The 24,180-nt window shown below is 43.7% G+C and overlaps 2 protein-coding genes and 1 long non-coding RNA gene across 4 annotated transcripts in view; 1 reads left to right on the top strand and 2 right to left on the bottom strand.

Moving 5' to 3' along the window:
* LOC118220170 (E3 ubiquitin/ISG15 ligase TRIM25-like) overlaps positions 1–24,180 on the bottom strand; it is a 123,113-nt gene that overhangs the window by 46,707 nt on the left and 52,226 nt on the right. The window contains exons 13-15 of the mRNA XM_035403857.1: positions 4,091–4,138; positions 3,550–3,624; positions 3,268–3,303 (exon numbers count right to left, since the gene is read on the bottom strand). Coding sequence (XP_035259748.1) covers positions 3,268–3,303; positions 3,550–3,624; positions 4,091–4,138 — 159 coding nt within the window. The remainder of the gene's footprint in view (positions 1–3,267; positions 3,304–3,549; positions 3,625–4,090; positions 4,139–24,180) is intronic.
* On the bottom strand, positions 6,477–10,277 carry LOC118220173 (E3 ubiquitin/ISG15 ligase TRIM25-like). 2 transcript variants are annotated; one of them, XM_035403865.1, is made up of 6 exons: positions 10,156–10,277; positions 8,952–9,585; positions 8,752–8,847; positions 7,372–7,605; positions 6,904–7,066; positions 6,477–6,516 (listed from the first exon to the last, which is right to left on the bottom strand). In XM_035403865.1, exons 2-6 carry the CDS (start codon positions 9,558–9,560, stop codon positions 6,512–6,514), a joined length of 1,107 nt encoding a protein of 368 aa, XP_035259756.1. In that variant the 5' UTR covers positions 9,561–9,585; positions 10,156–10,277; the 3' UTR covers positions 6,477–6,511. The 2 variants fall into 2 exon arrangements, with proteins under 2 accessions (XP_035259756.1, XP_035259755.1); XM_035403864.1 differs by lacking the exon at positions 6,477–6,516 and having other exon boundaries at positions 6,807–7,066.
* On the top strand, positions 16,623–23,670 carry LOC118220175. Its single transcript, XR_004763925.1, has 2 exons — positions 16,623–17,995; positions 22,817–23,670. It is a non-coding gene; the product is annotated as an uncharacterized LOC118220175 (long non-coding RNA).

The following is a 24,180-nucleotide window of genomic DNA, read 5'->3' as shown; positions in this document are numbered from 1 at the left end:
ACGCAGAGTCCATCAAACTGACTAGATAGTGTGTTGTAGAACGATTCTGTCGGCTGCCAAACTGCATGGGATCTAGATTTGGCGTGATGTCATTCAGGATCCAATGCGCAGCAAACTGTTCGCATAGTTTAGAGAGCTGAGCTGTTAATGAGATCGGCCTCAGTTCATCAATGTTTGGTGGGGAAGATTTTGGTTTGGGGACAACAGTAGCCTCTTTCCATTGTCTAGGGACGACCCCGTCATCAAACGAACTGTTAATGATATCACAGATAGGAATGCTGATCTCGCATGCAAACTCCTTCAATATTCTTGGGGGAATCATGTCTGGGCCAGGGGATTTGTGGCAGTTGATGGAGGACAGTCTGCTATACACATCCCACACTGGAATAGTGGGCAATGGGGGGGATGGCAGGAAAGGAGGTAGAGCTGAACGTTGGAAAGGCGGAAGTGACTGGGACACTTTAACAAACTTTGTGTTGATTGCATTAGCAATTGTCACAAAGTCCTGGGGATTGATTCCAGGGACATTGATTCGGTCCACCTTTTTTGCAGTTTTGCACATCGATTTAACTCTATTGTGCCAAGCTCTAGAATTCGCTTTTTCCATGCCTTCCACTTTGGATTTGTAAAATTATTTTCTTTTGGACCTTATTTCTGTAGAACCTTGCCAGGGCACATGATTTTCCAGTCTTGAAAGCTTTTTGTCTCTGGTGGATCAAATGCTTGATCTTGGGGGTGATCCATGGTATGTCCGAAGGATAGATTTTCACTGTCTTCATAGGGAAATGTCTATCAATTTCAGGCAGAATGGTATTGTAGAAGGCGTCGGCTTTTTCATTAGGGCTGGTTGCTTCATTCACCTCTTGCCATAGATGAGTGGTAATCCACCTGCCAGACTCACTCAAGCCAGGCTCCCTTATAGGTCGTACTACTTGTTTAGTGCACTGGAGAGCTCTTGTTCGTGCTTTAGGGCTCCAGAGGACACAATTGTGGTCACTTGAGCTAACAGGAGGGAGAATCTCAGGCTTCAGGTACAATGATTTCATGTTAGTGATAATCATGTCAAGGAAGTCTCCCAAGAATTACAAGTCCAATGTCTGGGTACTTAGTACGAAGCAGGTCAGATGAGGCTATTAGATGTTCAATGAGTTCATCCTGATGTGGTGATTGGGGCGGTGAATACACCACACAAACAGCAATAGCAGATATGTGCCGTGGTAGTCTCAGAGGTCTCACTTTCACCCACAGACATTCTGGATGGTCAGGAACCCTGATACAGGTTAGGGGATGTGATGGAACACAGTCTCTGATGTACAGTGCAACACCTCCACCACGGCGAGTGGTTTGGCATTTGGAAAACAAGGTGTAGCCATCTATACCCAGTAATTCTTCAGGCATGTGGGGAGTAAACCAAGTTTCTGAAATTGCAGCCACATCTACATGGTTTTTTATCAATATAGCCTGGAACTCATCAATCTTGTTTAAAAGAGATCTGGGGTTCGACATAAAGAAAGTTGGTAACATAGCATGGTTGGATGGTCTATTGTTCACTACCTTGACTTTGATTAGGTTTGATGTGATTTGTCCCCAGAATTCCTAGATCAAAAAAGTTGTGGTCTAGTGAGGTCAAATCTTCTGCTGACAACAGTCATAATCTTGCGCAAAATGTTCTTACCCCCTCCGCTTTCCCTGGTTGATATCCGTGCCACCCCTTCTTCGCTTAGGATCTTTCTCAGCTGAGGGCTTATTGGAGGGGCAGATTGTTCGAGCCTCTTGAGGAATTCCATAGAGTACTTTAAGACAGGTGCCGTTTCTGCCATTACTTCACAAAGGATAGGGAACATGTCAACAATTCATTCAAAAAACTGTTCTAAACCAGGTCATTAACACGACACTCCAACGATATCAAGCGGATGGCAACTCCAAAGAGAGATATTTATTGGATTTTAGATCCACTTCTCCATGCAAAAACGCACGAGGCAGCCATCTTGGGCACCATCTTGTTGTTACCTAGCAAGCCACCATTTCGTATTTAGTAGGCTAACTAACCTCGTTACAAACTGCGTTATCACTTCATCTCGTCGGTAAGTACATTCTTTTTATATTAACTTAAGCAGTGTGTAGGTAACGTTAAAATAGTAGCATGAATGTAATGTTCGATATATTGTAACATTACATGACTTATTCATTGCCATCGAAATAACAACTTCACTTGTTTATTAATAACGTTAGCTTGATGACATTGATGTGCACGACAACGTTGTCATAAAGTTTTTCCCGACCGTGAAAAGTGCCTGAATTGTTTACATTTTGGACAGATGTGGCTACATAGTACATCCATCGTTGTTTCCATTGCAGCACTTTCGACATAAGTAATATTGGAAAAATCCTAAAATTTCTTCTTATGGTGAAGAGTGCCTGACCGGCAACCGTAAAAATGTGTTAACACAGAGGCAAAATTAGGCTATATCTAGAAATACCATCTTTGAGGGAAAAACGCTACGGTTAAGGGTCAGGCACTCTTCACGATAAGAAGAAATTTCAGGATTTTTTCAATATTGCTTGTGTCTAAAGTGCTGCGATGGAAACAACGATTGATTTACTGAGGAGCCACATCTGTCCAAAATGTAAACAATCAGCCAGTTTTCACGGTTGGGAAAAATTTTATGACAACGTGGTCATGTAGCTAACTTAGCTAGCTAGCCAAACAGTCAATAACACAGATACTTACTTTGTGCCATTTAGGGATAATGTCAAGGAGGAAAGGTAGCCTACTGTAAAAGCCAAAAAACCGTACAGTTTTTTAAATGTGCTCAGCACATTCCAAGGCTTGTTGTGAGATTCAGTAGCCAATCAGTTGATTCTGTTATCACAGAAACTATGTGGCCCTACCTTAATGCTGCCATCAGTCTGTCGCTGGCCCGCGCCGGGCCTCCATCAAAAAAGACACTTGGCCGCCGGCCCGCGCCGGGCCGCTGGGCCCCGTCAAAAGATACTTGCCACCGGGCCTAACAGCTTTTCTGGGGGAAACCCTGGCGGAGGTTCACGCTATCTCCCCCAGATCCCCTCCCCCCTTTACAGGCGTAGTCAAAATATGCCTTTAGGACATTAATTTCTGCATGTATATGCATATACATATATCCCTTTTTAGGTATTATTAAATAGTGTGCTAGGTGCTTCAACTTCAAAAGTTCAACACATTTATGGCAAAGCTGTGTGCGTAAATATCTGCTTCATTAGTTCAGAGTAGAAATGAAGGTATCTTACTGTCTTCTTTAGATGAGTCCTGGTCAGGTTTCCTGGCTGAAATTAAGACAAAATATGTCACTATCTTCAGGATTATGCAAACTATGACAATGGATCTGTCTTCCTGAACAGCTGCCACATGTATACAGAAGCACATACTAAAATTTATGATTGAAATCACATTAGCCAGACATGCTGTTACACATTCATAAATGTATCTGCGGGATTGATCAAAATCTAAAAATGTAATAATCAGTCTAAAGCCACAAACTGGAATTCAGAAACTTAGAAATCAGGGCTTACTTGACAGGGTCTTCTTCTTCTTTGGTTCCATCTTTGTTGCAGGAGGGGGTCCAGGATTTACAGGATTAATCAGTCCTTATAAAGGAAATATAAATGATGCCCAGTAACAAATTAATGAATATGACCATGAAAACTAATACTTTCTTATCCCCAAACACCTGGAGTAAGCGAGCACGGCTAGCATAATCTGTAATGCTCAGCTCAAAAATATCTTACAAAAGATATAATACATTCAATTAAATTGCATTACATTTATTTGGCAGACGCTTTTATCCAAAGCGACGTACAATAAGTGCATACCGAAGGTCATCGGAACAACTACAAAACACAGGTCCGATAAGGTACAATACTCATTTTGTAACAGTTACACGGCTACAAACATCCACATGTGGTATTTTATTTTTTGGGGCTCCTGAAGTTTAAATTTACCATTTCAAAACACTCATTGGTACAGTACTTATGAAATCCAATGTACAAGAATGCTGTATCAAAGCTTTCTCTACTGGATCAAGTCAATGCACACACATTCATACATGTTCACCTGGGAAAAGTGGATTGGGCAATAGTGGTGGACTGGCCATGTTGTCAGCTAGAAAAAAAAATCCAAATTTAACTGTGAGTGCAGTGGCTCTCCGAATGCCCCTGCAGTTAGGAGAAAAGGTACAACTCAGAATCACACAGAATTTCAGTGTCGTCCCCCACACCCAGAATTTGTCATGGTTCTGTGTTTCCGTCTCTGTCTTTCCTTGTTGGGCCGCCAGATGCTAGCTACTTGCTCCTTGCTCCTTCCAGAAGCATCTAACGGGTTAGAATGTCCGTAAAGACGGCAAACCTCCATCAATTCTCCATCAGTCAGTCGAGGATCAAGGAGACAAGGACGGATAAACCAAGTGACTGGAAAGAGCCCATGGATCCCTGCCCTGTGAACCCTCTCTACCAACTGGCAACCACCAAGCAGCCCTGCAGGGCTAACCGCCACAGCTGGCACAGACATGGTTGGGACTCGAACCCGGGTCATGGGGCTCCTCCATGCACTGAAATGAAACTGGTACCATAACCTGATGAGCCATCCAGCAAACTCACTTCTGTATTGTTTACAAATTTTTTTTATAAATGAGCAAATTGTGTTTTAATGTTGCTCATACTTTTTAAGACGGTTCCTTTCACCGTAAGTGTGGAAATTTAACGGAAATTTTAAACCCTCACTAAGGGAGAGGTATTGTCCGACTACCAAATTATAACTGAACAAAACAAAGGAAAAAACTGACCTTGCCGTTTCAAAACTCTAATGCTATGAGTGTCCAGCTGTAAACTGAACACCAAGACAGGATGGAGATATTCTAATGCTCAATCTTTTGTTCGGTGCATCTACTCCTGGATTGCCTTTGGTTACCTACTGCCCAAAGACATGCCAACATTTCTGTATTTCTTTTCTCAATTCATAAATTTACCACCACACACCAGCAGCTTGCTTATGATAACCATGGTGATAGGCTGGACTTGGGGTTGGCTTGGGTCCTAATGACAATTACATTACATTACATTATAGGCATTTAGCTGACGCTCTTATCCAGAGCGACTTACAACAGTGTAACCAAACTCAGGATCAAGTCCACTTAAGTCCATTGAACAACATGCAGATAAAAAGCCTTTACTATGATGCATACATTAAGGAGAAACAAGATAGTCTGAACCAAAAATTTTTTTTTTTTTTTTTTAATAGTTATGGGAGGGGGTTTAGGGAAGAGGAGAGAGGTACACAGAGAAGAGGTGCGTCTTGAGTTTCCGTTTGAAGGTGCTCAGACACTCTGCTGTTCTGGCCTCCACTGGAAGATCGTTCCACCATCGTGGGGCCAGAACTGCAAAGAGTCGAGACCTTGTTGCTGCTCGTGTTGGGGGAGGAATCAGCCGCCCTGTAGTAGCCGATCGGAGCGATCTGGCCGGCTTGTAGGGTCTGATCATCTTCTGCAGATAACCAGGAGCTGACCCCTTGACTGCTTGGAAAGCAAGCACCAGTGTCTTAAACCGGATGCGAGCTTGCACTGGTAGCCAGTGGAGGGAGATGAGGAGGGGAGTGACGTGGGAGTCACGAGGGAGGTTGTAAACCAGACGTGCTGCTGCATTCTGGATGAGCTGAAGGGGTCTGGTGGCTGATGCTGGGAGGCCAGCCAGGAGGGAGTTGCAGTAGTCCAGACGTGACAGTATCATGGCCTGGACCAGGAGCTGTGTGGAATAATTGGTGAGGAGTGGTCTTATTCTGCGGATATTGTACAGGATGAACCTGCACGACCGGGTGGTTGCCGCGATATTCTCAGAGAGTGACAGCCTGTTGTCCAGCACAACTCCAAGATTTCGGGCACTCTGCGAAGGGTGTAGGGGAGTGTCTCCTAAAGAAATGGGCAGATGAGAAGTGGGAGAGGTAAGAGAAGGAATATGGAGAAGTTCCGTTTTGCTTGTGTTGAGCTTGAGCTGGTGTTTGGTCATCCAGCTCTGGATGTCACTCAGGCAGGCGGATATGCGATCGGAGACCTGAGTGTCTGTGGGAGAGAAAGAGTAGAAAAGTTGAATATCATCTGCATAGAGATGATATGACATGCCATGGGCGGCAATAACAGGGCCAAGGGACCTAGTATACAGAGAAAAGAGGAGGGGACCAAGGACAGAGCCCTGAGGGACCCCAGTTGTGAGGGGACGAGGAGCTGATACTGCACCGGCCCAGGCAACCTGGAAGGAGCGGCCGGAGAGATAGGACGCAATCCAGTTGAGGGCTGGTCCGCAAATTCCCAATTCTGTCAGGGAAGACAGAAGTGTAGGATGGTCAACGGTGTCGAAGGCAGCTGAGAGGTCAAGAAGAATTAGGACAGATGAACGGGATGCTGCGTGGAGAGACTCAGTGACGGAGAGCAGGGCAGTCTCCGTCGAGTGACCGGGTCTGAAACCAGACTGCTGAGGGTCTTGGAGGTTATGCTTAGAAAGAAAAGAGGAAAGTTGGTTAGACGCAGCACGTTCGAGAGTTTTAGATAGGAATGGAAGAAGGGATACCGGTCTGTAGTTCTGGGTGAGGCAGGGGTCCAGTGTTGGTTTCTTCAGAATGGGGGTGATGTGGGCTCTTTTGAAAGAGTATAACAATATAACACACACATACGCACACACATGTCGCGCATGTACACACACATGCATGGACTCCCGCACACGCGCACGCGCACACACACGCTCTCTCACTCTCTCTCTCATAAACACACACATACATGTGTCGCCCACGCACATGCACGGACTCTCACACACGTGCACGTCTCACATGCGCACGCTCTCACTCTCTCTCTCATAAACACACACACACACACACACACCCACCTTGTTTGAGCAGTGCGACTCTATTATCTACAGGCTGCTTTAGTATGTTTTCCAGGTACTCTTTCAGGGCAGTGGCAGACTCAAGGTGGGCACGCTTGGTGTTGATGTTGAGCCGAGGAATGTGCTGCTCAACGTCCACAGCTGAAGGCAGGTCCACACTGGCCTACAACATAAGACCAGTGCAGAAATGTGTGGTGATTTTATTCTGCTGGTTTAAGCAGTTACACCTCAGTGAAACAACTGACATACCTTATCAATCTCTCAAATGACTAAGGAATTCTAAAAAATTTTTTATTTTAAGCTAAATACATTTTCTATGATTCATGTTTTTGGGGTTCCCTGTGGTCACATGGAAGACCTTCACTGAGATACAGCTCGATACGGAACATTAAAGAGGAATTCTGAAGTTCACATTTTGAGTTTCTCCGGCAAAGGCACAGAATGCATGCTGCTTTACAAGAGCATCACCTGCAGGAAAGCCAGGGACTGCGTCTGGGCCAAAAGGCGGGTGATGCGGTCTCTTGCCCCGCTCATCTCCTCCACGTTCTGGTTGAACTTTTTCATCATTGAGAAGAGCCTGGACTGGGGAGCCTCCTCCTCCTTTTCCACGCTCTTCATGGCCTGCTGCTCGTCTCTGTCGAGCATCTCCCTGATCTGCCTGTACACCATTTCTAGCTCTCGCTTCCGATTGGTCGTCGAGGCCTGAGGTGAACAAGCACGTGACTGTCATCACTGCACAGTATAAAATACGACTTGTTTATTCCAAAATTAGCTAACAACTGCAGTCTAACTGACCAGCTACTTATGAGAGTAAGAAGCACTTTCAAAGTGAATGTGGACAGAACGAGTGGTGAGTAACAGCATCCACTTACTGATCTCGGGGTGCCACTGTCAATGTGGTGACAATAGCCATTTGTATGAAACTGATAAGAAACTTATGTGGGCTACTCCCTTGGACACCAACTTATTTGTTTCCAATTTTATTTATGATCTTTCCTCTTGAAACCTTGGCGGCACGCACAGACGCAGTGGCTCAGTGCTCCCTACATTATTATTATGTATCTGTTTGGGCGGGTGCGCGTCTGTTTGTGTGGGTGTGTGTGTGCGTGTGTGGATTGTTAGATGAACCGGTTTATGGGCTGCACAGAAAATTTGTTGTATGGAATGTACAATGACAATAAAGGCATTCTATTCTATCTATTCTATTCTAGTCATATATGTTTACTCTGCATGTCAGTGAAATTGAGAAAGAAGGACAAAGTGCATTTTCAACATTTTTGGAAAAGTTTTTTTCACATTATTTCAAATTCTGCTTTCATAAAATGTCTGCCCTTGATTAATTTGAATCATTTGAAAACCTCACACAACACTTCCAGTCTTAACACAAGCCAACTGCTTCAGGTCAAATTTGTCAATCTTTTCCTATCAGGAAAAAAAAAAGTTCTAAAAAGAATAACAGGAACAACGAATAGAGATTTTATATCAAAATATAAAAACATTCTATTCCAATTTCAGTGAGGATTTTAAAGTTTGAGGTTAAGTATAATTGTTCTGCACATGTGTGTACCCAAGCCCAGAAGCATTACCATACTGAGCGGATGAAATGGGTTCATCATCAGTGCAAAATGATTACGCACATGCATATTTCGGATAAAAAAAACTGGTTAATTTGGTCCAGTTGTGAACCATCAGAAAACAAATTCTACTACATTTTAAGTATAATCATGACTACTAATACAATATACATGCACAACATTGTTGAACATGTTTCGTGGTGACTGTGGTGAATAATTGAACGTACATAAGAACACATTAACATGCTTTAAGTGTTTACTAATGCATGCTCACTTTCAGCACAAGTTGTTGTTCCTTCATCTGGGACAAGGCCGATTGTGTCATCTCTATCATAACATCCAGCTGAGACAGCTTCATCTTTAAGTCAGACTAGAAAAGAAACACAGTTTTTTTTTAGTGTTTGAAACGTTGGAAGGTTTCACTGCCAAAAAGTTAAACGGCACTTTTCTTGGAGTTGGGGGAAAATTACACACCTCCTGCAGAATCCGTTGTTTGTCTGGCGTACAGGACATGCAGTCCTTGTGCTCTTGCTGCAGACAGAAGCTGCAAATACAGCGTCTGTGCTGGATGCAGAAGAATTCCATAATTTTAGAGTGGTCAAGGCAGATGCGCTCCTGCAGGTCTGCCAGTGGCTCGCGGAGCTGGTGCGTGGCAAAAACCGGGTTCTCCAGGTGTGGTCTCACGTGCTCCACACAGTAGGACGCCATGCAGGTGAGGCAGGTCTTGCATGCCTTTCCCCCCATGCAAGCGTCGCATTTAATCGGCGCCACCTCTGGCTCCGTCTTCGTCGTCATCATGACATTGCTGAAGATGTCGGCCTTTGATTTCAATTTGAACTTGTCAACTACTGCGTCAAGAACCGTGTTCTTTCTCAGCTCGGGTTTGGTGACGAAGTGGGACCGGCACTGCGGACAGTTGAAACCGAGTCCCGTCTGTTCGCTATCCCGCCATATCAAATCCAGGCAACCTCGACAAAAATTGTGGCCACAAGGAGTAGTCACGGGGCTCTCGAAGGGACTGAGACATATACTGCACGTGAGCTCCTCCTCGAGGCTCAGCAGGGAGGACATGTCGTCAGCCATGGCGAGACAGGTGCTGCACTAAAACCTGTGCGAGGCAGAAACGAAACTTACGGGATAGAACGAAATCGAAACTTACTTGCTCAAATAACCGTAGCCATGTACGTGGTTTGTAGCTTTCTGCTAACCAGTGAACGTAACAGCGGAGGAATTACCTTATTGCTTGCTGCTTAGATTACTGTACAATTTGAAAACAGAATAACATTTAGATAAAATTAAGCTCTACAACTTGAAAACAGAATAACAGTTAATTAAATTAAATTCCGTTTTATTTGTATAACACTTTACAAATAAGGCACCGTCACAACGTCAGAAAACCAGCAAATAAATGAAGTCTTCTCTTGTCTGAATTAAGCGAGAACCTTTCTCTCCTGGATTTGATACCATCCCGGATGGGGAAGGTGATCATATCTCAGAGGATCCCTCCAAATTCAGAAAATCAGTCTAGAAATGTAATTTAAAAATCTAAAATTTACAACAGCGAACAGATGTATTTAGGTGGATTGACAGTTCCGAAGCTCGCAAGACTTTTTGATTTGACTCAAGAAAAAGCAAAACAATATTTATTGATTATTGGTTATTCATATCGCCTACTTACCGATCCTACTTTAGAAAGTCAGGTAGAGCTACACTGATATGTTTGGTTGTTTCTGAAACCTCCTGATATGCGAACTCCTCAGACGTCACTGAACTGGGTTGTGGTGGAAGCTGTGGTTGCGCATGACGCGCCCGTTACAGCTTGATGTGAACGTTAGCTAGCTAGCAAAAAGTTTTGATTCATAGCGTAGGCTACCGAGCAGGGGATTCTTGACATCACCATGTCTAGAAGGTCTGATTGCTATTTATGACGAGTTAAATTATACCAATAATACATTGTTTTTTAATTTATATAGGCTATTAATGATTATTAATTATTGGGACAAAATTAAGTTGGAAGTACTGGACAAAGTGTTCCCAGCTGTGCCTGGTTTATTGCAACTGTATGTATCGTTACAGAATTTTTTTGGGGTGGAGGGGGATTTTACATTTTACTTATGTAAAATGTAAAATCATTTTACATAAGTAAAACAATAAATAATTACATTCAATGTAATATTTATTTCACTGAATAATGTAGGCTGTATTACATATATAATGAATATAACTGAATATAATGGACACTACCCACATTTTTCCCCTTCAATTAATTTTTTATTTTCCCCCAGGGTGCCAGGCCTTGAACACACACACACACACATACACACACACACATTTGCACAGTGCAGGGAACTGAATGATTTAATCACAGGAACTATATTAAGGTTGGTATAGTGAATCTTCAGATGTGTATTGAACACCGCTGGAGGGTATGAGGTCTTATCACACGTGTAGGTTTCATTTCAACTTTGGGGTAGACACTGCTGGACGACGTAATCTTGCATAGTGAAACGTCAAGTCTCGGTCTGGTTCCTACTGTTGTTTTCCCTCGCTGTTTGTTCCCCGTATTTTCAAGTATTTTGAGTTCCCAGTGTTTCGAGTATTCTCGAGTTCCTTTTTATGTTTTCGTGTTCTGAGCCTTATTTTTATTTTTTTTTCTTTTGAGTATTTTGCGTTCCGTTGCGTGTTTATCTGTTTGAAGGGTTTTTTTTTTTTTTGAGTTTGTGGTTTTGCCCATTGTGGCCTTGTTCTTTTGTTCCCTGTTTGTGTTTGCCTGACTTATCTCTTGAGCTTTGTGTGTTTCACTCTGCACCTGGGTCCTAACCCCTCAAACCCTGACAGCTATACATAGCTTTCTGTTTAGTTGTGATCATCATGTGACAATTATTGGTCTGCTTCTGTATTCCACTCCTCTTTGCACATCTCAGTTGACAGCCATATCACCCTGTGGCTTTCCCATATCAAACTGCGGAAGCTAAGCATGGTCAATGGTACATGTGAAGGGGCACGTTCTATGTAAACGGAGTTGCTACTGGAGTTCTGGAGTGTCCCAGCAGGGGGCACTGTTGCCTCTGGTCGAGATGCAATCCCATGCCCCATACAGTGATGAGGATACAGTACAGTACTTTGATATGAAACTTGACGTCCTGGTTCACTGTGGACATTAAAGATGAAATGACACTTCACAAAAATGAAAGCGTTAACTCCAGCTTTTCCACAAGATTATCACAAAAATGGCTCTATAGATCTGGCCACCTAATCATACACTCGTATGTGACTGGCTGCACAATCCCTTGCACTTTGTTTCTCAAGGTTGTTGCTGCAGATGACACTTGAGGTCTCAGGTGTCCTACCTGGTTAAGTGAGAACAAATAAAAACTAAAGAACGCTAAAAAAACAGGATAAAGTTAACGCTAGAAGGCCCAGGAGCCAGGTTTATCTACCATTACCAGGTTGAATTTATGAAAAGAGACCTTTTAAAAGCAAGTGTCCAGTGAATTTGGAGTCTCCAATTAGCCTAACCTGCATGTCGTTAGACTGGGGGAGACAAAAATCGGAGTACCTGGAGGAGACCCACGCGGACCCAGGGGAGCAAAAACTCCACGCAGAAAAGCCCAGGCTGGGATACGAACCCACAGCCTTCTTGCTGCACCGCCCTCAATCGGGGACAAGCAGGTCTGTCCCCTGCGAGGCTTGCAGCTCTGCAGTGCCCCAGCTAAGCTCTGCAGCCGCTGTGCCGGAGGACTACCCTGCACGCGCAGCTGGGGCAGGCAGACACCCCGACTGGGAAGGGGGAAGAGGAGTCAGCCTTCAATACCGATGTGGGCCCCGTTGCCACACCGCCACGGTCAGCCTTAGATTACAGACCAGGGGTTTGCTGCTGCGTGGCACAGACACAGACGCGGTGTGTTGCCTATACGATGCCACCTGAGAGCGCCTCCTTATGGATGAAAAATGAAACATCGGGGTAAACTCCAAGTAGCCGCCGAGACCAAACCCAAGGCGCATGCCAGGAGAGCTACGCCCCAAATCAGCGTGTTGCCACTTTGCGTTTACACGGCGGCTACTGTTGCATTCGGATAGCGATGGAAAACTGTTTTTTACCAAGTCTCCTATTTGACAGTTTGTACACATACAGTAAGCCTTGACAAGCATTGTACAGTGCTTAAGAAAAATTGTCAAAAGTTGCACTCTAGTGTCTGTGTACTGACAGTGTTCTTCAGTAGTCTTTTGCTGGTTCGTTCAAACAATGAATTAAGTCTGTCATTCTACCACTTTTAATGTGGTAAAAATATATATATATATTATAATGTGACAAAATAATGGTAATACTCGTACCAATTTCTTCAGGCAGCCTTTGCACGCTTGTTATGAACTATAACTGTTATGTCTTGTCTTAAAATGTCGTACTATTTACCATTTTTCTGTTATTTTTCACAACGTATGTCTGTTTACTTATTGCAAATGTTAGCTTTTTATTTAGGTTTTGTTGACGTGGCCTATACACAATAAAGAGTCCTCACAATAAAGATAGGTAAATATAGCTGCAAGCAGCAATGCGGGGCCCTACGAACATGTTCAATCCGGGTAAATACAAGGCGAAGGAGAAAAGAGTCCAAGCGACATAGATTTCAGGATTTTGGACAATCTACATACCCGTGCGTGAGACGATCCAACTTCCGGTTCATGAGAAACATTACTTTGAAATATGAATGTGCATTAGCATAAAGTGCTAACTGTCACGCCACAAATCACGCAATTTTTAACGAAACGACTTTTCTTTATTACCCTTGATGGAGAGAATACAATCATGTGAAGATTAGTTTTAAAGTGTTAGCATTAGCTTCCCGCCAAAATTTCTAATACCTGTAATTTCTTTGTTTTTTGAGATATCTGCAACTGCTTCGACATGGTACAACATGGTAATGCCCTCTTCATGTCCAGTCCATTTCAAGTCCCTAGATTATTGTTGTAAAAAGTTGAAATCATTTAAATTTTGTGGCCAAATTTTATTTTTTTTAATACCAGTTTCTCCGCCATTTTGGAATTACATTACATTACAGGCATTTAGCACACTCTTATCCAGAGCGACTTACACAACTTTTACTTAGCATTTTACACTGTATCCATTTATACAGCTGGATATATACTGAAGCAATTTCAGTTAAGTACCTTGTTCAAGGGGACAACGGCAGTGTCCTACCCGGGAATGGAACCTGCGACCTTTCGGTTACAAGCCCAGTTCCTTACCCACTGTGCTACACTCCGGAATGGGTCGCTTAGCTGTAAACACCCTATAGGGAGACATGCACCATACATGTGCATGGGCAATTTCGGACCAATCGGACTCATGGTTAATTAGAAGAAACTTTTTATAGCTTTTGCCAGATTTTCAATCTGCAGAAAAATCCATCATGGTGGAATTTATGGCTTCTTGAGGCATATTTGTTCCTCATGAGGAATGACACAAGTACACCTGGTTTCAGGAATTTTCATCAAACGGGGTGGAAATGTCAGCATTTTGAAATCTGCTTTTGAATCGGTCACTATAGCGCCAGGAATGTTTCTACGCCTACTTCGTAGGACCCCTAACTAGCCTTAGACCTTGTGTGTGTCTGAGAGAGAGAGAGATCTTCTGTGATCGCAATAACAGTTCACTCTCGGGTTTGTACACTGTCTCCCCACCTCTCCCTTTCCCGTTCGCCAAGTGATGTGGGCGATGTCTATGGCGTCAATTTAATGCCAAAAATCAGCGTGAGCAGATATTCACTGCACGAGTAAAAAAAGCAGCCACGCGGGCAGATATTCACTGCGCGAGCACAAAACCACTTTCACACGCGCAAATTTAAACACCGCGAGTAAAACAATGAGCCCCGCGCGAGCTGGTTCTACTCACTCGCAAAATAGGCCTATTTCACATTTCCGGGTATGTAAACCGGATGTAGGGGTCTCTCATTTCCGGTTATCTTAACAGCCACCAAAACGATGGCAGCGACGAAGAGCTTTTTTGTTTTGTAGCGTTCCCCTGTGTACCAATTCGAAAAATAATTTATTTGCCCTTTCACAGCTTTCCTACAGATGTACTCCAAAATAAGAAAAAAACTTGCTAGGAAGCATGACTGTCGTAATGTTGCAAACTAACATAAACTAGCCCATTACGATAGCTAGCTAGTTAGCTACTGCTTTGTGAATAAGATTACACTCGATATTAAACTTTTCTCCTCACATACATTTGGGTCTAAATGTCCCCTACCAACTCCTTTGATTTTTATTTTATTTTTTTATCATTCATTGACAACTAACACAGTTTCAGTCATGTGGTACTTGTTACTCAAGAATGTCATAAAATCAGTTAGCTAGCCATATTTTATGTTATGATTAGCAAATTACGTTTTAGCCAGCTAGCTTGTTAGCAAGCACATATTTGGATATTCAATGTTGAAACTGCAGATGCACGTTTATTTTAGTTGTTTATTGTAATTACAAAATGTATTTACGGCATCGCGACAAGCCTACTTAAGATATATCAGCTGATTTAAAAATGTGTGGGTAGTTTTTATCAGCGATGAAAACAAACAGCTCGGTAGTGAACTGAACACTGGTATTACACAGGCGATTTGACAAGCAATATACATCTTTATTAGAACAAGAACAGCACAAACAACATGTCACAGAATAGTAACTGTAGTACAAAACTTAGTTCAGAGATATTTCACTTCGGTATAACACAAGTAATTTTGTGGAGCCTGATGCTGAAACCACACTATACGCGGCCCCGCCGCGCGGCGGAGCCGCCTCCATTCATTTTGAATGAGGGGTGGCGGCCAGCCCCCGCAAGGCATTTTGGGATTGCCGGCAGCGCGGCGGGAGCAGAGACTGTAAAAAATATGGACAAAGCTACTGTGACATCACCCATTGCCTCTCCGTGGGTCTGTAAAACACGTTTTGAAGCTCAATGGCGGGCGAATTATTTGGTTAAGTGGGCTAAAGGAAATAGTAAAAATGACTCGGCTACCGCAAAACTTCAGAGGAGGATTATTTTATGGTCGTCTAGTGCAGCTGTAAATAGCACACGCTATAATGAAGCCACTACAAAATGGGATGCCTGCATTTTCTGACTTCGCACAGGTGGACCGACGCCACCTCCCACCCCAGTGACCACAGATTGTAGCCCTTACTGTAGCTCAGTCCTCCGCAGTAATCCGGAAGTGACGCAAGCTGTACCTCATTGGTCCAGAACAAATATTGGCACTGTTCCCAAATGACGCAATAAATCATGAAATCGACCCATGGACAGTCATAAGACGAATAAAATACACCTATTATGACTATTTGTTATTGTGAGAAAAAATTATTGACTTTGTATTTTGATCACATTTGTACCGTAGACTTACATGGAAACCGGATATGAAAACACCTATACTGGAGCCATCCGTAGTGGCGCTAGTGAGCAACCAGGAACTACAACACCAGGAAATGAGCTTCAAAAACGAAGTCTGGTTTTGGCCGCTTGGGCGGGAGCGGCGAGGCCGCAGTGGAGATGGCAAAAATTCAACTTTGACCCCCTCGCCGCGTCGCGGTAACCAATCTGATGTGATATAATGATCCGTCAAGTAAATTGTCCCTATTTATTTCTAATTTTAGTTCCACATTCTATCGTTCCACAATGGAGGACCTAACTCGTAATTTCCACATCGGGTTTCCCGACTTAATAAAATCTCCTACAGAGACACTGATAAGAGGAAATAGCGTGGAGAAAAGTCTCTGAAATTGTCGGTGGCTCTGCAATGTAGGCTAGTTATCGCCGTTAGCTACTATCACTGTCCAGTCTGAATAAAAATCATTTTTGCAGTAATCTAGCTCTGAAAATGTTAATAAGCTGCCTAGCTAGGCTAACTAATGTGTAGCTATAGTGAGTAACAACAAACAATAACAAACAAAAAAAATCTTCCTAATGTATTAGTTGCTAGTTGTTCGTTTCTACCAGCCACCTAGCTAGCTAATCAGATACAACTTTGAAGGAATTATCTGGCTAATTCGTCAGACAATGTTTTTGTTTTTGGTTGTTACTCACTAGCTAGACATTAAACAGCCTATCTAAGCAGCTGACTAACATCTTTCAGATCTAGGTTACTGCAAAATGATTTTTATTCAGACAGGAGAATGAATATGAAACACGATATTAAACCCGGTCAACATTTAACGAACACAACTGTCTGTCAAAAATAGGTGACACGCCCACAAACAGCTGACTGTGGGGACGCGGCGCGGCGACAGGCGGCCGTCGCCGCGTATAGTGTCAAAAAGAGCCACTTTGCTTTCTCCTCGCTCGGAGTAGAATTGATTTTTGGCAGTGTGGGGGCGGGGATGGGGTGGAGAGTTGTGCTAATGTCTTCACTGGTATGATTGGTCACTTTAAATACGAAGCCTATACACTTCCTATGCCTTCTAACGGCAATGTTCTTGTTAGCTAAGGGACGATATGGAGACACAAGTGAGTAGCCTACCGGACACAATGTAGTGTCATTAAATGTTATAATTAATATATGTAATTAAAGCCCCATTCAGATCAGATTTAGAGGGTAATACCTGGGTTAATTGAATGCCCATTGTTCTCTTGAAATCCAGCATTTAGGTGGGTATTTAGTGGGTCGGTACCATTCACACACTGGAGCTGGGTTGTTTACGATTCTATCGTCATTGCTAGGTCAACGGCCGTTACAGACCGCAGATAATTTTTTAACGTTGTTAGACCTGTTTCTAACTAGCCGTAGTGACTGGTTAGCTAGCTAGCTGCATTAACTGCCTAGCAATCGCTAGTTACCTAGCTAACGTTGTTAGCGACGTTAACAACGTTAGCTAGCGTAGCCAGCTCAGATAATGTTACTTATAACTACTAGCCAGGTCTATTGCAAACGATTGTACGCTAGCTAAAAACGTTAGCGGTTGCTAACTTGCTAGCTACCCAATAACGTTAGCTAACTGTATATACGTTACAGCTGACCCACTAAATACCCACCTAAACGCTAGGTTTCAAGAGACACTGCATTGTGTCCGGTAGGCTACTCACTACTTGTGAGTACACTGCCAAAAATCAATTCTACTCCGCGCGAGGAGAAAGTGGCTCTTCGTGAGCGAGGAGAAATATTTTGCGAGCGAGTAGAACTAGCTGGCGCGCGGCTCATTGTTTTACTCGCGGTGTTGAAATTTGCGCACGTGAAAGTGGTTTTGTGCTCGCGCAGTGAATATCAGCGCGCGTGGCTGCTTTTTTTACTCGAGCAGTGAATATCTGCTCGCGCTGATTTGTGGCATTAAATTGACGCCGTAGATGTCACGGTCTGTTTTCGAGCTGAACGGCGGAGAACGGTCATGGCGCCCGCCTGTCATTCCCGACCAAGAGCAGCTCCTGATATTTTTAAAGAAGCTCAAAGAGGTGTTCGATGTTTGTGACGACGATGCGGACGGATACATTATTTGAGCATTTCGTGGATCTTGGATTGCAGTTCGGGCAAGGAGATGAGGTAAGACTGTAAAAGAATCAGGAGGTATTTTCAGCATTTAACGCATCCGAGCTGAAATAAACGTATTCAACGTATGTTTCAAAGGTTGCATAAAACAATATGGAATTGCAGCTTACAATGGGATTAAGTTTTTTCTTTTTTTGCTGCAAAAGACGGAAATAAATTAACTATTACATCTGACAAATAGGTAGCCTATGGACAAGTCAACGTAATGACAAGCTAATGTGTTTAAAGGGGAATTTCACTTTATAACACTTCTGGGCTCATTTTCACACCTATCCGGGGTTTTGTGTGCATCCCAGACGGTTTTTAGGTTGCTTGCTTCAATATTTAGATATTTGTAGATTTTTGATTCCCCTGTGAGCAAAGCCCCCCCCCCCCAAACCCCAACCTCAACCACATCCAATAGAAGCACATTCAACATCAAAGTCCACGTTAGAGTCGTTGTAAACACACGTCCCTGCTTCTCATGACTGATATTGTCCTTCTAATGAATTGGTTGCCCTTTTTCACTGAAAGCAGCCGCTACAAAACATCGGTTTCACACTGCAGCTGTTGGGCTGTGTAGAGATGCCACTTCGGTCAAACTGCTGATTTAGTAGCTGAGATCATTATGTACGGTGGCCAACAAGGGCAAACGCGCTGCAACAGCCCAAAACATTTCGATTAGGAGAAACATGCTGCAGCTTCAGAAAGGATGCCAATTCAAAAACACATACGAAGATCCAATACAAATACAACAAAGGAAATGTGCTGCAAATGAAAAAATGTGCTGCAGAAAGCCAAAACAAATACATTGACAGCAAAGACGCTGCAAATACAGAAACGATGCAAAAGCAAAAACGTGCTGCAAATGAAAAAATGTGCTGCAGAAAGCCACAACAAATACGTTAACAGCAAACACGCTGCAAATACAGAAACGATGCAAAAGCAAAAACGTGCTGCAAATGAAAAAACATGCTGCAGAAAGCCACAACAAATACGTTAACAGCAAACACGCTGCAAATACAGAAACGATGCAAAATTAAAAACACAAACTCCGAAAACAAATGCTAGCGACAACATTGTGTGCCAGATCTTGCATTTAACTCTAGCTAACCTTATCCGGTGGGGGTAGCGGGGGGGGGCGGGAGGTGGGGGTAGTGGGCGGGGGCGGGAGGTGGGGGTAGCGGGGGGGCGGGAGGTGGGGGTAGCGGGGGGGGCGTGGGAGGTGGGGGTAGCGGGGGGGGCGTGGGTGGTGGGGGTAGCGGATGGGGCGGGAGGTGTGGGTAGCAGGGGGTAGTGGGAGGTAGGGGTAGCAGGGGGTAGCAAGGGGTAGCAAGAGGTGGGGGTAGCAGGGGGCGGGAGGTGGGGGTAGCTGGGGGTAGTGGGAGGTGGGGGTAGTGGCGGGGGGAGACTGCTGAGCGCCAGGCACAGGGAGCGCGCTCAGCTGATCAGCTTGCAGAGAGAGCGTGATGACCGTGCCGCTGGAGAAGATCCAGAAGGCTGGGTAGACCGCGTTGCAGAAGGGGTAGACGAAGGTGTGGAAGGGGTAGGCGTGGTCGGCCACGTTGTAGAAGGTGGCGGTGCCCTCGGCGCAGTCGAGCAGGACGCCCACGTGGCTGAGGCTGGGGATGGCCAGCACGGTCTCGCTGCTGTCGTGCCAGGCGGACAGCTTGTCGTTGAACCACTCCACGCACCAGGACTGCGCGTTGCGGCCCAGGCGGCTGGCGGGGCCCTTGCGGTCAATGCTGTTGTAGGCCAGGCCCACGCCGCAGAAGTTGTTGCTGGTCATCTTCACCTCCCAGTAGTGGCGGCCCTGGGAGAAGCCCTTGGTGCAGAGCACCTGCGAGCACACAGAGAAGCGGGCGGGGCTATCGGGGTAATCGGCCGGCTCTTCGGACACTGAGGCCTTGGTGAAGTTCTCGGACAGCACGATGCGCTTGTGCGCCGTCCTGTGGTCCAGCGTGAGCAGGGTTCCATCTGCAGCACAGCCACCACGGGGCAGTCAGAACACACACACAGAGCCCGGGGCATCACCATGGCAATCAACACAAAGCGAGAAACCCACTCGGATAAGGTATCAGAAAGCAGCCTCTCTGCAATGAAACACTCTCTATCCCCATCTGCTGCCTGTTCCAGTCATCTCTGGTCTTTGTGCATTACCAAACAGTTTTGTCTTAATGCAAGTATTGTAATGGGTTTTCCTTCCTTAAGGAAATAAGCATCAACTCACACTTAAGAAGGTCAGATCTTTTAGCTGTGGACATGATACTTGGGGGTGTTTCAAGTGACGCTGTAGGAAAAAATAAGGGAACTTCAGTTTACTTGGAACAATTAGATTAACATAAATACATGAATTTCAACACATTCAAAACATTTTAGTGGAAACATCCAGACATATTAAAGTTCCACATGGGTGTGCCTGCTGAGAGTAAAGCATGCAGGAACACCACTGCAAACAGTGACAGACAGTGCCCCATTTGACAAGGCAAGGTGTGGTGAGGAGACCAGTCATAAAGAATGGGAAAAGACAGGTTCAGTGGGTAGGCAGCAATACACATTGCACAAAAGACACAACATACTTGACAAGAGGACCATGAATTGTGGAATCTAGATGCACAAGCTGTAGAGGGAGTCAACATTAATGCTTTTGTTTTCTGTTCCAACAACTTACAACTTTTACAACGGTACACAGTAAAATGTCCAGTGTTAATTCAACTCTAGCAGTGTTAATTGAACTCTTAACAGATAACACGTAACAGGTCCCATATTCCAGAGTGGGACCAAATGTTATCTGTTTAGAGTTGAATTAACGCTGTTAAGAGTTGAATTAACACAGGACATTTTACAGTGTAAAATCCTTAACATAAATCCTGCAGGTCTGTACTTCACAGTAGAACTTTGAAGATTCCTTCATTGACAGAAGTGGATAAAACTGATATCGAATTATGGATAAACTGGATAAAACTGAATATGAATTATGTCCCCTGCATTACAGAACTAAACTGTAAAAGTTGTTCTTGCTTCCAGCCTCTTGCATTTGGTCTTGTATAGAGGCACGTGATATCTATGATTAACGTCATGCTTCCCCTGTCTGGGCCTTGTATTGCTTGGACACAAGGCCACGTATCTGCAAACAAATTTGCACTGGAAGGCTGTGGGTGTATGTGACAGGCTTCTAAATGGTGATATTCTTCAAGACATTTACAAGCCTTGCTTGTAGTTCTGCCATGTAAAAAATTCATTTTCATTGAAGACAGAATTCATAAAATGTTCAGACAGCATTATGTCTCCCAGTGGATGCATATTTGTAAAAAACTATTCGCTTCATGATCACCAAATTAAGTAATTACTACTGAAACATAAGAACTGAAAGTGAATCTTACTCATCAGGAAAGATTGGTGGAAATGTTGACACTCCAGTACAATGTATGTTCCAAATGAGTATGGCTCATTCATGGAATTATCAAATCTATTTAAGAAGCAATTCTATCAACAACAAAAAACAAAAAACTTCTACTGTTACAGACAATTTCAGTTCTCACTGACACAGTTTTTAAATAAGATGAGTGAATTAAAGCAAGCACACCTGGTTGGGTGCTGGGCTGTGCTCCAGCCATTTCAGAATTCAAATTAAAATTTTTAATTAGCTCCTTCGCCTCCATGTTTAAAAAAAAAAAAAAACTTCCGCAAAGGATGCACTTGTGTTTCCTTGATCAAGCATCCTTGGGGAACCTGCTAGCAACTTGCTCCTTGCTCCTTCCAGAAGCATCTAACGGGTTAGAATGTCCGTAAAGACGGCAAAACTCCATCAATTCACAGGTCAGTCGAGGACCGAGGAGACAAGGACTTCTGTATTGTTTACAAATTTTTTTTATAAATGAGCAAAAAGTGTTTTAATGTTGCTCATACTTTTTAAGACGGTTCCTTTCACCGAAAGTGTGGAAATTTAACGGAAATTTTAAACCCTCACTAAGGGAGAGGTATTGTCCGACTACCAATTTTTTAATTGAACAAAACAAAGGAAAAAACTGACCTTGCCATTTCAAAACTTCTAATGCTATGAGTGTCCAGCTGTAAACTGAACACCAAGACAGGATGGAGATATTCTAATGCTCAATCTTTTGTTCGGTGCATCTACTCTTGGATTGCCTTTGGTTACCTACTGCCCAAAGACATGCCAACATTTCTGTATTTTTCTTCTAAATTCATAAATTTACCACCACACACCAGCAGCTTACTTATGATAACCATGGTGATAGGCTGGACTTGGGGTTGGCTTGGGTCCTAATGACAATATAACACACACATATGCACGCATGTGTCACGCATGTGCATGGACTCTTGCGCACGCACACACACACACTCTCTCACTCTCTCTCTCATAAACACACACATACATGTGTCGCCCACGCACATGCACGGACTCTCACACGCGCACGCTCTCTCACTCTCTCTCTCATAAACACACACACACACACACCTGGTTTGAGCAGTGTGACTCTAGTATCTACAGGCTGCTTCAGTATGTTTTCCAGGTACTCTTTCAGCGCAGCGGCAGACTCAAGGTAGTCCCGTTTGGTGTTGATGTTGAGCTGGGGAGCGTACGGCTCAAAGTCCACAGCTGAAGGCAGGTCCACACTGGCCTACAACATAAGACCAGTGCAGAAATGTGTGGTGATTTTATTCTGCTGGTTTAAGCAGTTACACCTCAGTGAAACAACTGACATACCTTATCAATCTCTCAAATGACTAAGGAATGCTAAAAAAATTTTTATTTTAAGCTAAATACATTTTCTATGAATCATGTTTTTGGGGTTCCCTGTGGTCGCATGGAAGACCTTCACTGAGACACAGCTCGATACGGAACATTAAAGAGGAATCCTGAAGTTCACATTTTGAGTTGCTCCGGCAAAGGCACAGAATGCATGCCGTTCTACAGGAGCATCACCTGCAGGAAAGCCAGGGACTGCGTCTGGGCCAAAAGGCGGGTGATGCGGTCTCTTGCCCCACTCATCTCCTCCATGTTCTGGTTGAACTTTTTCATCATTGAGAGCCTGGACTGGGCACCCTCCTCCTCCTTTTCCATGCTCTTCACAGCCTGCTGCTCGTCTCTGTCGAGCATCTCCCTGATCTGTCTGTACACCATTTCTAGCTGTTGCTTCCGTTTGGTCGCCGAGTCCTGAGGTGAACAAGCACGTGACTGTCATATCACTGCGCATTATAAAATACGACTTGTTTATTCCAAAATTAGCTAACAACTGCAGTCTAACTGACCAGGTACTTATGTGAGTAAGAAGCACTTTCAAAGTGAATGTGGACAGAACGAGTGCTGAGTAACAGCATCCACTTACTGATCTTGGGGTGCCACTTTTAATATGGTGAAAACAGCCATTTGTATGAAACTGATAAGAAACTTATGTGGGCCACTCTCTTGGACACCAACTTATTTGTTTCTAATTTTATTTATGACCTTTCCTCTTGAAACCTTGGCGGCACACAAAGACGCAGTGGCTCAGTGCTCCCTAAATTATTATTATGTATCTGTTTGGGAGGGTGCGCGTGGGTGTGTGTGTGCGTGTGCGTGTGGGTGTGTGTGTGTGTGGATTGTTAGATGAACCGGCTTATGGGCTGCACAGCAAATTTCGTTGTATGGAATGTACAATGACAATAAAGGCGTTCTATACTATCTATTCTATTCTAGTCATATGTTTACTCTCAGTGAAATTGAGAAAGAAGGACAAAGTGCATTTACAACTTTTTTGGAAAAGTTTTTTCACATAAAAAATTCTGCTTTCATAAAATGTCTGCCCTTGATTCATTTGAATCATTTGAAAACCTCACACAAAACTTCCAGTCTTAACACAAGCCAACTGCTTCAGATCAAATTTGTCAATCTATTCCTATCAGGAAAAAAAAAGTTCTATGTTGAGAATAACGGGAACAACGAATAGAGATTTTATATCAAAATATAAAAACATTCTATTCCAATTTCAGTGAGGATTTTAAAGTTCGAGGTTAAGTATGATTGTTCTGCACACGTGTGTACCCAAGCCCAGAAGCATTACCATACTGAGCGGATGAAATGGGTTCATCATCAGTGCAAAATGATTATGCACATGCATATTTCGGATTAAAAAACTGGTTAATTTGGTCCAGTTGTGAACCATCAGAAAACGAATTCTACTACATTTTAAGTATAA

The sequence above is a fragment of the Anguilla anguilla genome, chromosome 2, assembly GCF_013347855.1.
Source record: "Anguilla anguilla isolate fAngAng1 chromosome 2, fAngAng1.pri, whole genome shotgun sequence".
Classification (NCBI taxonomy): Eukaryota; Metazoa; Chordata; class Actinopteri; order Anguilliformes; family Anguillidae; genus Anguilla; species Anguilla anguilla.
Note: the sequence above shows the minus strand (reverse complement) of the source record. Positions and strands in the feature narration are given on the sequence as shown.